This window comes from Amblyomma mixtum, chromosome 9 (genome assembly GCF_055824585.1).
Source record: "Amblyomma mixtum isolate Tamu chromosome 9, ASM5582458v1, whole genome shotgun sequence".
In the NCBI taxonomy this organism is placed as follows: Eukaryota; Metazoa; Arthropoda; class Arachnida; order Ixodida; family Ixodidae; genus Amblyomma; species Amblyomma mixtum.
In genome coordinates, this window is record NC_143020.1 from 86,588,325 (window position 1) to 86,607,076 (window position 18,752).

Sequence of the window (18,752 nt, forward strand, 5' to 3'; positions counted from 1 at the left end):
CTCTGTCTGTAGGCCCACAGATTTCCTGCTGCAAAACTTCTTCTCACGGACTGACACACGAAATCGGGCACGCAAAGCAACAGATTAGGGAACTGGCCCAAACGGCCACACACGAATTGTGTGCGATAATTGATGCCGCCCGCGATGCAGCTTGCGCCATCAACGTGTTTCCTGCATGGGTTTTTTTTTTAGAAAAGTGAAACCTATTATTGGCGTCGTGTGTCGTCGCGTTTTCACTACTATGGGTTTTGCACACTGCGTTCGCGAGAAAGTCGTCTGCGCACACACGAACAGCGTTTTCGGAATGAAACATCTTAGTAGTGCCACTCCATGTTCCCAAAAAAGTACGACTGTTCCGCAACAAGTAGCTCACCGCCCCATGATGCTTTGAGCGTCCATGGTGGCTGAAGTGCAGCGCCGCCAGCTTTCAACCAACGTTTCTAGATAAAGACAGTTGGGAAACTGCGCCGGCGAGCCAGGGAGCAGAGCGGCCCCACGCGATCGCCTTCTAGGCGGTGGCGCTGCGGTCGCTTTAGGATGAGCGCGTCGTCTGCTACTGCCAGCTTGAGGAGCGTCGGAAGGAGATGGCTCACGTCCGTTAAAAAAAAAAAACAACGTATTTAAGGAATATTACCCGCCCGAGGAATATTATCAACATAAACTACGAAGAGGCAAGCGGTACGTCATGTTTCTCTGAACCGCGGAAAGAAGGGCTTCCAGTTTTTCCCGATATTTACAGCCAAAAGCTCAACCTCGAGCATCCTGCCCTCACGTACCCCAGACGTGGAGCGCACGCGGACTTCGCAATTCGTAGATGAGCGCGGCTAGAAGCAGCCGCCCCCGGCGCAGACGATGCGAGGCGCGAACTAACGTTAATCATTCGCGCAGCAAACAGTGACCAAGCGCAGTCAATGGGCGCCGCGGCGGTGAAGAGAAATCGTGGCCTCTGAGATCAAGCGCGCTGTTAAAGTACCGATGCCCGAGCTGGTCACGGAGGCCATGGAAAACAAACGCGGTACTCCCACCACCTGAGAGATGGCGCTCGCATCTCTTTGAGATGAAATCGGCGGCAGAAAGGGGCCGCATACCCGGAGAGAGTTTTCCAACTGTCTTCATCTATAAACGTTGGTCTTAACGGAACGGCGTTTCTATTTCCCATACTCGGTGCGGTGCTAGTTGAAAGCAACGTTTATAGATGAAGACAGTTGGAAAACTCTCTCCGGGTATGCGGCCCCTTTCTGTCGCCGATTTCATCTCAAAGAGATGCGAGCGCCATCTCTCAGGTGGTGGGAGTACCGCGTTTGTTTTCCATGGCCTCCGTGACCAGCAGAGCCATCGGTACTTTAACACTGCGCTTGATCTCAGAGGCCACGATTTCTCTTCACCGCCGCGGCGCCCATTGACTGCGCTTGGTCACTGTTTGCTGCGCGAATGATTAACGTTAGTTCGCGCCTCGCATCGTCTGCGCCGGGGGCGGCTGCTTCTAGCCGCGCTCATCTACGAATTGTGAAGTCCGCGTGCGCTCCACGTCTGGGGTACGTGAGGGCAGGATGCTCGAGGTTGAGCTTTTGGCTGTAAATATCGGAAAAAACTGGAAGCCCTTCTTTCCGCGGTTTAGAGAAACATGACGTACCGCTTGCCTCTTCGTAGTTTATGTTGATAATATTCCTCGGGCGGGTAATATTCCTTAAATACGTTGTTTTGTTTTTTTTAACGGACGTGAGCCATCTCCTTCCGACACTCCTCAAGCTGGCAGTAGCAGACGACGCGCTCATCCTAAAGCGACCGCAGCGCCACCGCCTAGACGGCGATCGCGTGGGGCCGCTCTGCTCCCTGGCTCGCCGGCGCAGTTTCCCAACTGTCTTTATCTAGAAACGTTGGTTAAGACCGAGGTTTTAGCACTTGGACGCGAAACCAGCGAAAAATCGCGGCTGTGCTGCCCATGGAGACCGCAACTGCTTTTCGAGCCCATGCACCGATTCAGTCAGGCAAATTTCACGAATTTTCCGTTACAGGATTTATACCCACAAGAACCCAAAACCTCTGCACGCACCGAAGCTGCCGAAGCTCCTGCATTCCCGCATATCACAGACGTCCCTCATGCTAGCCAGCGATAGCACTCCTCACCTAGGATGGATGCGTAACTATTCGCTCACCGCCGACGGCTAACCACTGGCGTAGTTTTCACCACCTCATTGCTAACTCCTTCGTAGTTTCCACGAGGCAGTCGAATTCGAACGAAAAAGCGCACCAGAATGCCTACACCTCTACAGCCATCACCACCGTAGCAGTTGCTGCCAGCCTACCTTTTCCATACAAGCCGCAGGTCCGTACTCGCGGCCACCGCGCCCCCACTGCAAATTCCACGCCATTCGGGACTTTACCAGACCACTGGCAGTCCTCCAAACGCAAAGCACAGCAACTAGACAAGTCTATTGAAATAGATCTTTATTCGGTACATTTATTTCGTGAAGGCAGATCCGATCTTTACCAGGTTCACCTTTGTCCGGCTGGAGTCCAGGGGGAGGGGGCACCTGCGAAGAACGCACGCACAGCGAACCCACCCAGGCCAACTCGCAAGACAGTTTTATCTAATCACTGCAACAAAGTTGGAACTCGCAATGACTAGCGAAGCTGCCATTTAATTTAGTTCCGAACCCATTTCCCAGTGTAGCAATACGTATCGCGACGAGCAAATTGTGTACAATGTTCGGTGTAACAGCACAACTTTCACTCACCCATTCTCACACCACACACAACCCCACACTTGCATACTTCCAATCGCCCATCCTCCCATCCTAGTTTTCTTTTTTTGAACACTTGTCGCCCCGTGTCAATGTCGAGAAAGAAAAACCCGACACCAGAAACCAGCAATTTACTTCCTTTCGGTACACAGATACAAAGCATCAATGCAGTGACAACGCAAAGCGAAACCCCGAAGGCCCTGACAAGTTACGTCAAAGGGAGGGGAAAGAGCGGGACGGGGCTAAGAAGTGACTTACCATCCAGAGCTGAGACTATTGCAGGTAGAAGCTTGCAGCAAGTCGGAACGAAAAAACGCAATGGCACGAGACGCGAAAAAAAGCGCGTGATGACTGCAGGCTGGATGTCATCCTCGCAGTGGCCAGGCAGGACGAGGAGGTCTGAAGATCTTCCGAAGGTCCAAAAAAATCCCCAATCCACATGGAAACTCGCACCGCGAAAGCGCCGAGATAAAAATGACACAAGAGACGGGACAAATGACCGGGCGTCTTCTGAGAAGCCTCCGGGGTCGAGGCAGCGAGGGAAGATCATTTTACTTAGTCGATTGTACAAAGCAGGGCGATACAGAGAATACAGCACAGCTCTTACATAACCCTGACAAGTTAACCATTAACGCATTGAACGGTGGCCTCAAGGTGGAGACCAAATCTCCATGTAACAAGCCTGAATGGCAGAACCAGAGACCAGCGTTGGAATAGAGCCCGATACAACCGTAGCACCCGCACTAACCCGGCGTTGCAGCCGAAGCTGAACCCCGAGCACGACGGGGGCTAGGGCTGTCGTGGGGCAAGAGAAGGGGATAGGAGAGAGGACGGGGTAACGTACCATGAGACGGCGTTGACTGCTGCTGCTTGTCCGGATGATAATTGGACGGGCCGGCGATGGCAGGAACACCAGAAGTGTCCGTGTACATCATCATGGCGCCAGATGCGGCGTCCCCGGACGACGCAGCGGCAGGAGGGGCGGCAACGACAGGCGATATCGCCTGCTCGACATAGGGCATTAAACTAGAAGGCGACGGCTTGATATCCACTGAAAACAGAACAGCAAAGGTGGCTTAGGCTTCATGACTGAACACACATGTATTACAACTTACCTTGACTCGAGATGGAGATGTCTGAAGGCAATGAGGCTTGAACAGGAACAAGTGCTGAGTTGTCTGCTGATGTGGACCCTGTGTGATGTGACTGCTGTGACTCGTTCCCGAGTGCTTGCGATGATGAGGCGACGTCCGCGAACACAGGTTCCTCCTACGAAAGGGCAAGCAACCATAAGCACTAGAAATAAAAACACGGAACTTTACGGAGTCCACCGCACAGACTCTTAAAAGGAGCACAACAGCAAGGGAGCACCTACGTTCTCCGTCGACATAGACTGTTCCATAAGGTTCGAAGGCTCCACCTCAAAGTCTGCATCGTCGCCCTCCCCCACGTCGTCACCAACCGAGTCCTGAGTATGCTGCGAGGTGGTCATAGAGTGTGTGGCCTGGGCGCTGGAACCGAGAAGTGCGCCTGAAGGCTCGGCCGTAGAAGACACCGCCACAGTGGAAGGAGGAGACTCGGCCGGAAGGGCGGGCACGCGTTCGCTAGACAAACTACCGTCCTCAATAATTTCGGGACTCTCCGGCCCCTTGATGCGCGTTGCCGGCGGCGCATCTTCGGAGTCGCTGGATGACCGCCGCCGCGGTCGGCCTCTTTTACGTTTACTACTTAGCGGCGGAGATTCGGCACGAGGAGTGCCAACAGGTTTAGCGTCCGCACCGTCTACACTCACGAGCGCGCCTTGCTTGTTCTCACCGGTGACTTCAGCAAGACCTTTCACCTTCAACGTTTCCGCGGTCTTGAGTAACGCGGTCAGCTGGTCTTGCGATACGTTGACCTCGCCGCGGTACATGAACTCGACAATAGCTTTCACGTCCATGTAGCGCATGTCCTTCATTATCACAATGGGGTGCTTGCTGGGGTTCTCGACGAACAGCGTTTGAAAGAAAGGGCTGCAAGCGGACAGGACAATCCTGTGAGCTTTCAGAGATAAACCCTCGCACGCTAGGGTCACATCCACCAACGCTTCGTTTGATAACAGCTGCTCGAACACGGCCAGCATGTTCGACTGGTGGTGGTTCCACTTGAGGCAAAACTGTTGAGACCCCATCTCGGCTCGTGGTCGTCGCTGCGGCTGCAAAAAAAAAAAAAAGTCACTGCAAATTCGCGAACGCATTGGAAGTAAACAGAATCCAACATGTTGAAGAAAAAATGGCTGCATAAGTGCGCGCTTGCTTGCTTTCTTTCAGTTTCGTATTTCGCCCATCATTTAAACTTCTAAAACAAAGCAGCGCTCGCGCGCGGGGTGCGGGCGCTCGCGGTCGCGCCCGAGGCGCCTGCGTCTAGGCGGCCAAAGAACGATTATTAGCGGCTCTGTTATTCCGGAACACGCGTCTGTACAGGCGCGCGCGCACACACATTTTGCTCCGGACGCAGCAAGGCTGTAGCAGCATTGGAAACACTGGACTGACAATTTTGTAAACAAGACAGACGTAAACAAGTTCAAACGCGCTGCGTAGAAGCGGACGACTTTTCACCACTCCCTCCGCCTTTCCTCTCGGGCCCGCAGTTAAGAAAAAGAAAAGTAAAAAAAACTCAAACGCGATCGAGAGGACGTTACGTAATTGCAGTGTGTGGAGTGTCATACGACAGGCTGGGACGGAGCGGTGGGACCGTGGCCCCCGCGATAGAGCAAAGAGCAGCGGCGCGCCGCCGGAGCCGATCACGGAGGCCACGGAGAAACAAAGTTGATATTGGTTTTTCTCGTCAGATGGCTCAAGCGTATCACATCACAAAAAAAGTGCTCGTTCACAAAGCTGTGTTTAGTCGCGAACAGTGTATTCGTTCTGACTCGGAAAATCAGGCCGTCGGGATGGATGGGGGTGAGAAAAAACGCAGCACGCGACTACGCGCGGCGAGAGCGAACGCTTATTTTCAAGCGACCCACGTCGTGCGTGTACAAACCCCCGGTCGGCGAACACGACGTCGTGCGTATACAATCACTCAAAAGAGTACCACAACGCAACCTGAGACCTCTCCTACACAGCCTATGTAGCTACTGAAGTCGTTAACAAAGAAAAAAACCAAACGAGCACTGCTTGAACATTAAGAAATCAGCCACATGCCAATAAGTGACAACTCAAAATCTCGTCGTTAACAAAGAAAAATATCGGACTAGCACTGAACATTCAGATGTCAACCACAAACCAATATTTGTCAGAATTCCTAAATCTCCCTCGTATTAACGTATTACACCAGTCCTAAGTTAACGGGCCTCTCCAATGTAAGTACTGTCACACAGTAGCATACATACCTACACAGGACTAGTCATGCACGTTGCAGCGGCTCACTGCAGGCACAGCCGCCCTACTCGTGTCCTCGTCTCTCACTGACGGCCGCAACGAACATCGTCCCGCACTGACGAAAACGATGCCACGGGGTCTCCCACTGTGCGGCCAAGCACCAATAGAAAGCCGCCGTTCGTTTCCCGCGCTCTGTCAACCAATGGCAGCGCATAACGTCGACGCAGGCGCCGGGCGCTGAGATGCGGAGGGAGGAAGAACGGAAGAACGGATGAGCGAGAACCATGGGAAAATGGCCGACGAGGCAGCCGTTGGTCGAATTTTCAAACATGGCGGACGCGGCATGACAAAAAAAAAAAAAAAGCGAGCAATATTTAGATAAAGTGACCCGCTAAATTAGCCATCTGTGGATGACTGAATCCCAGACGTTACGGCAATATCATGTACGAGGCATCTTATTAATCAACAGAGGGCGGAGGGCACCGTTCGTTGGTATTGGTGGAAGTGGCCCAAAATAGAGGCGATTTCCGTTGGCGGTAGTCCGGCAGGCAGGGAGAAGACGAGGCGCCATGATGGAAATTCGTTCATTATCCAGTGCACGTAACAGGGCCGTTGGGAAGGCTGATTCTCGCATTTTATCGCTTTTAATACGTTTTATAGGGCTACTTCAAACTGTTGGCGGTCTCCCCTGATACTCCGAATGACATAAACATGAATGACATGAATTTTTACCAATTTCTTTTTGTTCGTTTTAACAGCGCGGAATTTTGCTCGAATAAGCACAAATGCGTTCTCACAACCTCGCTTCTCTGCTTTGAGCAGCACAAGCAATTAAATAGCTCTCTGCTGTGCAATTAATTCTTGCCACAAAATTATCGGATTATTTTGTCGTCTAAACAAACGACCGATTACACAAGCGCTTTCGTTGAAATTACTGCCTTGAGCAGGTTTTACAATGCGCATTCTCAGAAACAAATCTGCTTACCAGCACGAAATTTCGAGTGGACGCATGACCCGTGCCAGTTCGCAGACAGCCGCAGATGTATGCATGTTGTTTATTTTATCATTCTGAGAAATTTTCCTGCGATACAAATGTTTGCTTTGTAATGACTTCGGTGTATGCATGATGGTCGTAGTACGCTAACTCAGACACATATTTGCTCGAGACGCGTATTTTTTTATTTTTTCACGTTACCGCAAGCTTTTTGGTTAGCGGGCCGCAATATGCCTTCTGAGGGGATTCTAGCACGTTTTGTTTTTTCACAGATGCAGAAAGCGTTACGACAGCAGATAACAACGGCAGGAGTCAAGGATTTGTGCTGAATTAACACCCGATTCTAACGCAACTCCTTCGCGCTAGCTAAAAATTGGTTCTGTGGCTCTTTGTTCTGTCGCAGAATGTGGTACTCTTTATTTTTGTAGGATTCTTCTGTTGCAGTGGTTTTTACGCTTCCAGTCGACGTTTTTACAGCTGGGAGAAAACACGGAATGGAGCAAGGCGTCAACGTTTCTATCCCGCCGGAGCAGTTTAGAAGAGCAAGGTTCCGGGCTAGTTGGTAATGCTTTTAAAGAAAGAACAGCGCGAAGAAATGACACACACACGAGCGCTCGTGTGTGTGTCGTTTTTTCGTATGTACGTGTTTCTTCGCGCTGTTCTTTCTTTAAACGGAGCAGTTTGTGTCCCGTTTCCCGGCCTACCGGCTCATTCATCGTATCATGTTGTGTGGATGACGACAGACGCTGTTGTTGTTGTTGTGACTGAGAGAAGGATGAAAAGGAAATTGCACGGGCCTGCTACTGGCTCGAGCCAAGCCACCACCGCTGTCACATGCAGATAGAGGAGAGTTAAAAGATCAGAGGAAGGAGAGAGAGGAAAGGAAAGACGCGCGTCGCAGCAACAACTGCGTCCGCCGGAGCGGACGCTGCTCAAAAAACAGATAAGCGGCCGAAGCCGCGCTCGCCGAAGCGAGAACAACACACGCAGCTGCAATGAGTGCCTTTGTATTCTGCGATATGCGTGATAGTGTGTTCTGTACTTTTAAATCCGTGAAAGTCGGTCGCATGGTTCGCTTATAAAAAAAAAATAAAATCAGGGCACTGAGTCACAAGCGCAGTATTTTATTTCGTGCACAGGTTCACACGGATTTGCATAAACTGGCATGAATAGCAAGCCGACAAATTCGCATGCCGCTAATGAAGATTTGCGCGAGTGTCATGCCTAGCCAAGCACTAATAAATGTAATGAATGTGCTTAAACTGTTAGCTGCAATTTTTGCAACGACAGTTGGAACTGTTAGGCCGCCGCGGTGGCTCAGTGGCTATGGTGCTCGGCTGCTGGCCCGAAAGACGCGGGTTCGATCCCGGCCGCGGCGCCTGAATTTCTTTGGAGGAGAAATTCGAGGCCCGTGTACTGTGCGATGTCAGTGCACGTTAAAGAACCCCAGGTGGTCGACATTTCCGGAGCCCTCCACTACGGCGTCTGGGACGTTAAACCCCATAAACCAAACCAGTTGGAACTGTTGCAATATAACTGCTCAGTTTTTATATATATTGTCAACACTGCATAAGCATGCCGCTAATGAAGATTTCCACGAGTGTCATGCCTAGCCAAGCACTAACAAATGTAAATGCATAACTGTTAGCTGCAATTTTTGCAATGACAGTTCGAACTGCTCAGTTTTAATATATATTGTCAACACTGCATAATTTGCATCACAGACACATTTGTAACACTGTCATATAAAAAGCATAAAACATATCCTCTGTTAAGCTGACCGTCAGCCAGCATACACAACTATATAAAAACACAAAGCCTGCAGAAAGTGTACACAAAGGTGCATTTTTTGTTAGCAGTTTTGCACCAACTGCACACTTTGCTCTGTGTGACATTTCAGCCAGCACATGCAGTGTATCCCTGAATTGCACAGAACTGAAGGTTTGATGTACTGGAATTATCATGTGAGTTTCAAAATCTCTCTTAAAGTCCATGTTGTAAACCACCTGTATGATCACAAAGTGCCAATTATCAAAATTTGTAAATGATGTGGTGCCTCTTAAAAATATGCATAGTGCTCTTGAAAAGTAGCAAAGGCTGCAGTAATGACTGCACAACCAAGCAAGTACATCTAAGTGCATCCAAGCAAGTGCACGCTGCCAGATTAGCTATTGGCTAATCACATTGGCAACTTCCGGGCGACGAGCGAAATTTTCTGTGAGTGCAGATCCGAGCGTCACGACAAGCGACACGGGTATTTTGCTTCGCGCGACGGCGTCGCTCGTCGCTTGTGTAAGTGGAAACAAGCGATTAGTGCATCGCGCCAATCCTCGCCGACATCGAGCGGAAACAACGAAGCGCGAACGTGGCGGTCTGCGAGCAACTGACCTCAGCTGTACCGGTCACGACTGGTCCAAGTGGGCTGAGGGACTCGAGATCATTTTTGTAGGATGCAACACTACGGCGGATGCACGCAAGAAAGTGCCTCATCATAATATCGGCGAAAAACACAGTAAGTCCCCTTATGTGTTTTACGCATGGCTCAGATGGCTCCATGCGTGAGTCAGATGGCTCCCTCGGCACTGTTACTTTGGAAATGCCGACCTTGAGATAAAGAAAAAGATAATCCTTGCCTCAGTGCCGTCTCGCATCCGGAAGGGCACTATGCTACAAGGGTGAATGTCTTGGAACGTTGAATGTGGTGTGCCCGAAATCTTCAAGAGCGCCGACCGCGACGCGAGTGTGCCTGCTGCGCACAAGCGTGGTCAGCACCGTAGCCGACAACACAGCGGAAACATCAGACAGATATGCCTTGGAAAGGCCTGAGGTGAAAGATGCTTAGTCTAAACCCCGTAGCATTTTTTAGACTGTGGTTGAAGCATTCTGGCGGTGTCCATTCCACATGCAGCCCGGAGAATTTCTTGACTGGTTACTTGTTACAGTTCATTTTGGCCGCTGACGTGTGATGTACCGGACTGATATGGCTTTAACCAATGAACAGATACAAATTAAGAGTACTCCCCTATTTTTTGACGGCTCTTATTCGCTACTGAGAAGTTCGAGGTATAAAGCTTAAAATATCAATGTAGCTGGAGACAGCTGGAAGCGGAAGCAATTACTAATAAATTGTTCTAGTGCGACAAAAAGTGCTCTGAAGTGCCGTTGTGGTCTTCTTGTCGCGCGACGGGCTCAAGTCTCGAGCTCGCAGACAACCTGCTAATAATGTGTTTTGCTTCCCATCTTCGTTTCTTTCTTTTTGGTCTTTATAGGTGAGGTGCGTTTCCGCCGTCAACGCAAAGAGTCATGGGAAAATCGTCTGCTAGCTACTTCCGGTTCCAAATTGCTCAACTGATTGCATGCATCGCCCTATTCACCGCGTAAGTTGACATCGTTTATGCGATAAATAACTCTTGGTACTAGTCACTGATTGCACTGAAGCATCGAAAGAGAAATTCAACTTCGCCTCATGAGCAGTCTGCAAGTTGATTCGCCTTGTAGCCTGCTGCAGTTGTGATTTTAGGGTGACGAAAGGAGCCTGGTACCTAACACACTTTTAGCTCTAATATGGTACGTTGCGCAGCGCAGGGCTAATCACACATGCGATTGAAGTAAGTAACGTGGTGACCTTGACTTCATGCAACGTATTTCCAACGGATCACTGAAAGCAGTAAGTACTCGATAAAATATTTCTGCTCCACAACACGCGGGCAAGCCATTTCATTTTATTCAAGCAGCTCCGTACAACACAGTGTGGCATATATAATCTAACGCCTCTACTCTCCTTTGCGGCGTGTTCCTGAGTGTTCTCACATGAAATGCCGCCTGCACTTCATCTGGAATAACAAAAAGGCGACAAGGCGATTTATTACTGCACCATGTGATGTGCTGAGACGCGTGCCTCGCGCAGTGGCATATATGGGTTGTCTGCTAGCACACTGGCGGCTCTACACGCTGTCAGGAAAATACGAGCATTGTCTAATCAGCTGCACAGATTGCAGTTTACCAAAGTGCGGCAAAAAACGGCTGTATAATGACTTATGCGCTAAACATGTCGAAACGCACACGAAATCACCCTCAGCGCATATGCACAACAGACGTGGACTAAGGCGGCCGGCATATATCAACCATGAAAAAATACTCTTACCTCTCTAGATTGTCCATTTCTGCGCTCAGGTCATGCAGATATGTAGTACGGGCTTCTCTTTCGATGCTTCACTGCAATCAGTGAATAGTACCAAGAGTTATTTATCGCATAAACGATGTCAACTTACGCGGTGAATAGGGCGATGCATGCAATCAGTTGAGCAATTTGGAACCGGAAGTAGCTAGCAGACGATTTTCCCATGACTCTTTGCATTGACGGCGGAAACGCACCTCACCTATTGTCTTTGTCATTCCACGACACGATTGCTGGTTTGGCTCACATGGACTATCTCGAAAGGATGCCTTAAATTCCTATTGCTCTGTTCCCTATTCGCAGCACTTGCAACCCAATGAGCAGTCAAGTTTCTGTTGATGAAAATTGCTATTTGCGTTAGCATGGAAGGTAGATCATGAGCATTCTCTCTCTCTTGAAAGACGGCCATGAGAATATCAAGATCAATTTTGGTAAACTGTCACATGGTTTTATCTAGCCAATCAGAGGCAGGTGCTTTGTAATTTTTAGGACAAATTTCTCCTGGTCGCTGGGGAAATAGACACTTTTTTCTCCCTCGACTAGTCTGCTTTTCCATATACAGGCAAAGAATGTGCACAAATGGCAATAAAAAGATCAAAATAATTTAGAGTAAGGATGAAGTGTAATGCCCTTAGACCCATTACATTCCAGTAATTAGTTATTTAATTACTTGTCCGTTTCAAACTTTCTACTGAATTCTTCAAAATTTGTCATGGCTCGCAATTCTCTCTAATTGTAGAATAGGTTTTGTACATCATTTGCTGCAATGGCTGATCACACAACCTTCTGCATTCTTGGTTTTGAACTTTTCAGTGGAAGCGAAGAAAAAGTTTGCGAGAGTCACAGAGAAGGTGCACTCATATGGAGCTGATTGACTACGCTATGCCCCATCAAGGATTAAGCAAAGGTGAGAAACTGTTTCTGCATAAGTCGTTCACCTCAGTGCTTTGCCAAATATGTGGAGAGATGCAGCTGCTGCAAGTGCAAGATGCCTTTTGAGTGTATTGTGCTTTATGAGCACAACTGTCAGCACGTACTGTGACATTCAACTTGGCCGACAGCAGACCTTAGTCTGGACAGCACCAGTGGAACAGTTAAGACAGCGGCTGCATGGTGGTATTGTGAACTAGTAATTCTATAGAATATCCCTCCCTGCTCATGTTTTTCTCTTTTTATGCACAGTATTATTTACAGATATGCTCCTGGGACAACAGAAGGTTCAAAAACAAACTGAACAAGGTGTCCATATGAACCATCTGCAGTGCCGACTCTCAGCTATACCGTGCTTTGGTTGCGGACACAAATTCATTTTACCATGACTTCTCTGCAGTCATAGCACTGCACTGCAAAGAACATCTAAGTTCCATGTTTCGCACTCTTCATGGCATGTTTCTGTCAAAACATGTCTGTGGTATATATGATTGCATACAAAAGCTAGTAGAACATTTTTGTTCTTGCAGGTATTCTCCGTCAGATTTCCTATTGTTTTAAGTGCAACTTTTTTTATACTTTGCAGAACTTGGGCTACACTCAGCAGGGACTCGTGCAGGATGCAGCATTGCCGATTACAGGCCAGAAATATCTCCATTAGTTCCGAGGTCAAGCAAAAGTCCTACTAGTCACTCTGCACATTTGTTTGTCTGTTTAAGCACTGCCGTTCTCACAAGCTGCTGGCTGGTCAAGCTATGAACGGCAGGAGCACAATCTTCAAGGTGTGCACGCAGCATGCGTGCGTATATTGTATGTTACTGGAATGTTGTTTTATGTTTCCTGAAACATTACATAATGTTGCTTAAACGTTTCAGCAATGATGCAGCAACATTGTTAAAATGTGGCAGCAACGTTGTTGTGATGTTGCATGCTAACGTTACCTGAATGTGATTTCAAGAGGACATTATCCACGTTGTAGCAACGTTGCAGTGAAACATTGCTGCAATGTTGCTGCAACATTTTGTGCTACCAGGGCAATTTAGCGCAATGCTTTAATTTTATATCAGAATGGCCCTACGCCAAAAATTTGAAATTTGGGAATGAAACTGCAGTGGTTCCCACCGTAATAGGGCCCACTTGCAGCTCCATATCCCACAAACACCGTCTGTTACAACCCCAGACGTGATTGCAAGAAGCTAGCGGCTGGGCTACACTTCCAGGATACTGCCACCCTATTATTACACTAGTAACGCAACCGGCTCCTTCACAGCCACGCTCGTGCATAGAAATATCACCGCGATTCAACATTTTATAAACGAATCGGGAGAAGATCACACCCTACTTGAGATAGTACCAAGGCAAAAAGGGGACACCAATCTTTTCATCCGCCCAGAAGCAAAGGCACCGGACTCCCGCAGTTGTTGATAAACACAATAAAGCTGGCTGCTAGAGCTTAACTAATAATTATATGAAGACTTCAACTCTCAACAGTCAGCCTGGGGATATCCCAGGTGAAAATATGAAGTGGGATTTGAGATGGACCTACTTGTATTCAAGTGGTGCGACTTCAAAGCAAGTGGTTTTACAAATGGTCCCATTTGCTTTCAAGCGGTCCCACATGAAAGCAGGTGGTTTTGCGAATGGTCCCACTTGCTTTCAAGTGGCACCATTTGAAAGCAAGTTTTTTTCACAAATGGTCCCACTTGCTTTCAAGTGGTGCCATTTAAGCAAGTGGTTTTTCACAAATGGTCTCATTTGCTTTCAAGTGGTGCCATTCAAAAGCAAGTGGTTTTCAAAGTGCGACCACCAGACTGAAAGTGGCCACAGCTGGGCATCAAGTGCAACCATGATCCATGTGAACATTTGCATATTAAACAAACAAGGCCGAACTATAAGAGATTCTTAAATAGAGAGGTCAGCAGCTTAACCTACTGAATTGTATTCTTCATTTGCTCAATCACTGTGGTCGAAATTATATGAAATAACTGCGCTCAACAGGCAAGCGCCACTGGCCCCAGTATGGGAGTCTCACAAGGAGGGTATATATATATATATATATAGAAGGAAAAAAGTGTTCTGGGGATGTGTACACACAAGGCAGTGTTATTAATGTCTGACTATAGTATGTCTTCTGTGCGATGTATGCTTGTGTATGTGTCTTGATTTCCATGACAGTATATGCGATTCTCAGTTTCAATTCTCCTGTGAAAATGTTGGCACCAAGCTCAACGCCACCCTGCAGTCCTCACAAATCAGTTTTCCTTTTGCTCCTTAATAATACGCAAAGGCACAATTGGAACCAATTTCAAAACCCAGTTGGAATCATCTGAAATATCGAATTTCATGGTTCTACTTAAAATTTCAAAATTTTTTTAATGGTTCCGTTTGCTCAAGTGGTCCCATTTGCTCAAGTGGTCCCACTTTGCCAAGTGGTCCCTGTCCAATGACCCACTTTAAGTGGTCCCACTTGCAAATTTCCACCTGGGATACCAAAGCAACTCCGAAAGGTAACCTGCTGTGGCAAATCATCCAATCACTAGGGCTCACAACGCTAAACAACCCGAGCGACCACACACGCATGGGTAACAGTGTATGTGTAGACACATCTCCTGACTTATCCCTCTCTAAAAACGTCAAGGACGTAAAGTGGGTAACACCGGGAAAAATCTTGGTAGCGATTACTTCCTCCATAGCATCACCTTCCCCACGAGAAAACTAAAAAACAAAGCTAAAGAAATATGAACCACGGATTGGGACATGTTCAGGGAACTTCGCAACAAAATAGCTCCAAAGGAGATATCTCTAACCTTGACTGCATGGGTTATCTGCCTGAATAAGGATGACAGCTCCATTAGAGATGTGGTGCCAGTTGAGAAAGTGGATATGCAGACTCAAAACTTTTACACCTGTGGCAGGCACAAAAAGGGCCCCACAAACTCTGTAAGAAGCAAAAACACAACAAGCGACCCCGCAAAAAGATCACTGGAATCGAGATGCGAATTGAGGAACATACATTTACTCCAAACACAACAATGGAACCGAATATGTGAAAGCATCAGTGGACAGCTCGCAAAAAAGAAGACATATGGCATCTTCTAAGACACCTGCTTGACCCAGAACAAACACGTACCGTGCAACAAAGTTGACTGTACAGACTCATACATAAATATGAGGGTACAACTGAAGACATAATCAAAGAGCTAGCAGAACACTCTCTAAACACAGATGAGGGTACCATACAACCAGACTACCGGGGACTCCTAATCCAAATGCAGACACAGATCTTAAAGACGCAGACGGACAAAATTTGCGGCAGGACCACACAAAGTAACAAATAAGACTCTCAGGAACTTAGACACAACGTCGATCGCGGCAGTTACAGACCTTATGAACAAATACTGGCATGCAGGCACATATTACAAGAGTGGAAATGCGAAAATCCCTTTTATTCCTAAAGCGGGTGAGAAATTCAGCACTGAGAATCTACGCCCAACTTCATTAACATTATGCCTAGGCAAATTAATGGAGCATGTCATCATCAACAGGCTCCAAAACTATGCGGAGGACATGAACCTCCTACCTGAAGCAATATTAGGACTCAGGACCCAACTATCTACCCAGGACATACTCTTGCAGCTTAACAAGGACATAATTGAAGCTGACGAGGGAACGGGAACGAAAGAAATGTTGGGTTTAGCTTTCTACAACATCACCCGCAAAGCCATATCGACAAACTTGTCAGAAATCAACCCCAGAGAAAGGACATACAACTGGAATCTGATCCTTCCTCACTAACAAAACAACAGTGATAATGGTGAGAACAATAGAGTCTGCCCCAATCACACTTGGAAGCAAAGGAACACCACAGGGCTCCGTCCTGTCCCCTTTCCTTTTTAACCTCTCCCTCATCAAAATTCCCTCCAAATTGCCACAAATCCCAGACCTACATCACACGTCCTATGCAGTGCAGATGACATCTCGCTTTGGGTAACCAAAGGATGCGAAGGCTACATAGACGACACACTCCAAGAAGCAATGGACATCATTGAGGCATACGCATGGCAGTTCGGCCTCACTTGTTCAGAGAAAAAATCTGAACTCCTTGTGATACAACATAAACGAAGAGCTAGGAGAACTACGACTTACCCCCCGCAAAAAATATCTATCTCAATGGACGATCCGTCAAATAGGTACAAACCATCAGAATCCTGGAGTTGTATTTACAAACAAATGGAAAGAATAATGACACACTCACTAAGCTAAAACGCACGATAGAAGCGACGGCGCGATTAATCCACCCCATAGCTGATCGAAGACAAGGGGTGAGGGAAAGAGATTTATGCCGACTAGTGCAGGCCGTTGCGCTAAGCAGGATACCCTATGTGACATCTTATCTCAAATTTGCAAAAGCAGAAAGGACAAATTGGATAGCATGATACAGCAGGCCTACAAAGCTGAATTAAGACTCCAACTAAATGCCTCAACTAAAAGGCTTATGAGGTTAGGAATACAGAACACCTACAATGAACTGAAAGAAGCCCATTTAATGGCTCAAACAGCGAGATTAGCCAATTCCAGAACTGGCAGGAGTATTCTTACCAGGCTTGATATTAACTTTCAACCTACGAATAAAGACACTAAAGTAGACTTGCCCCGTGACTATAGGACGGCCCTACTAATCAAGCCACTCCCCAAACACATGCACCCCAAACACCATGAGAGTAGAAGACAAGCCCGAGCCAAAGCCTTACATAATAAAATACAGACAATGCGCTGGAACACTTGATGTAGATGCGGCAGAATACAAACGTAAGAATGTCTTTGCACTGCCAGTGACACCTCATCTCACCCCCCCCGTCCGATTGGAACCCCATGTGAAAGTCAGCAAGTGAGCTTTCCCACATATTAATGTACAAAGAGATTGCGGAGCTTGTGCTAGAAAAGCTGTGAAGGCGACGAGACGAGTGCTGTGGGTGTGGGCGTTAAGCATGCATCACATTATCGATAAAACAAAAACTGCAGGCTTATGTGCTGTTATTGTTCGATAAGGGGTGGTTGGACATCTTATTCTCGTCACACGCGATACGTGAGAAGGTACACCAACAGAACTGTGCAGGAGGGCCAAGCCTCCTAGTGTCAAAATGTGACCAGCCCACATGAAAAATAACTCTAAGACAATAACTTTGTACTGTTTTCTTAACATTTATTGCTTTAGTGATTTCTTGATAGATTGTATCTGCTGAGATAGTGTACTTTTTTCACACCTGTAGCATAAAAACAGCGACTATATTTCCAGTGTCTGCCAGCATTGCCATGATCAACCAACACAAAGCCTTCCAGTCCATGTGAGCAGATCCATGATTCACTGCAACAATACAGCTCTGAACTGCACAGAAGTGCACTAGACAGGGCAATGCCAGCTTCTGCACGTGCAGCCGAACAACGAACTGTGACGCACGAGTGCACCTCATCACACTGCTGTCACGTTAACATACAACAATGCACATCCAGTCCAAAACTGTGCCCGCACTCTCGTCTCATCTGCTTGTCGACTTTAGACCAACGGTAAAACATGTCCCACAACATGGTGTTGCACACCGGGTAACGAAACTGTGCCAGAATTGTGCACCATTACACCGCAGTACATTTCACATCCAACTACCATGGTGGTTCGAGGCTAGCAGCGAGATCCCTCTCCTGTGGTTCTGCTGGGTAAGGGATGCAGTGGTATGCGTGTGAGCACTCACTCAGCATCACCTATAGTGACGAAGCATCTCAATGTTGTGGTGTGTAGGCTGAAAAATAGCCACTGGTCCATTCTGCAGAGTCAGAAGTGATTCCTCACTTGTCCACGCAATTTTAAAACAGCAAATGGGATCCCTGTAAGTGAGAACCATCACCTTAATGACGCTCCTCACGAGCCCTTTCGGATGTCATGAAATCGTGAGCCAGCACAACTTAAAAGCACCTGATTTGCTTTTTATGCAATCAAGGAGAGGGAAGTGTGTGTACAGAGTTGGCTTTGTAGCTAGTTTAGATTAGCTTATGAGGGATTAATGGCCCCAAAAGACTCGGGCAATGAGGGACGGCGTATTAAAGGGATCCGGAAATTTTGACCACCTGGTGTTTCATAACATGTACTGACATTACAGGGGCCTCTAGAATTTCGTCTGCATTGAAAATTGACTGCAGCAGCCGGCATAAATTGTAGTGTGACCTTTCACTCCACAGAATGTACATTTTGTAATGGAAACTTCAATAAGATACTAATGGGCACTAAGAAATTTCATACAATGGACCCAATTACGAACTTTAAAATACACTATAAGATTAAAATGTTTTTCATAGCCACTAATCACAGTATTTTTTGTTTCAGCAGCCATGAACCTTGCAGCATGTTATCATGAACACCTCATGTAAATCGATAAGGCTTTTTCAAGTAACACCAACACAACATAGAAGGTAGCAGAATGTGAAATGGTCACAAACAGTTGCTATTCTGACAGACAAAATATATTAAAAATCGCTTCGAAACAATGCTCCAT

At 47.4% G+C, this 18,752-nt stretch overlaps 1 protein-coding gene across 2 annotated transcripts in view; it reads right to left on the bottom strand.

Annotated features, from left to right (window-relative positions):
• LOC149329989 (uncharacterized) overlaps window positions 1–6,227 on the bottom strand; it is a 44,104-nt gene extending 37,877 nt beyond the window's left edge. For both annotated transcript variants that reach the window (XM_089560709.1, XM_089560708.1), the window contains exons 1-4: window positions 6,118–6,227; window positions 4,120–4,938; window positions 3,860–4,013; window positions 3,589–3,795 (exon numbers count right to left, since the gene is read on the bottom strand). In XM_089560709.1, coding sequence (XP_089416835.1) covers window positions 3,589–3,795; window positions 3,860–4,013; window positions 4,120–4,914 — 1,156 coding nt within the window. In that variant the 5' untranslated portion in view covers window positions 4,915–4,938; window positions 6,118–6,227. The remainder of the gene's footprint in view (window positions 1–3,588; window positions 3,796–3,859; window positions 4,014–4,119; window positions 4,939–6,117) is intronic.
• Window positions 6,228–18,752: the final 12,525 nt, after the last annotated feature.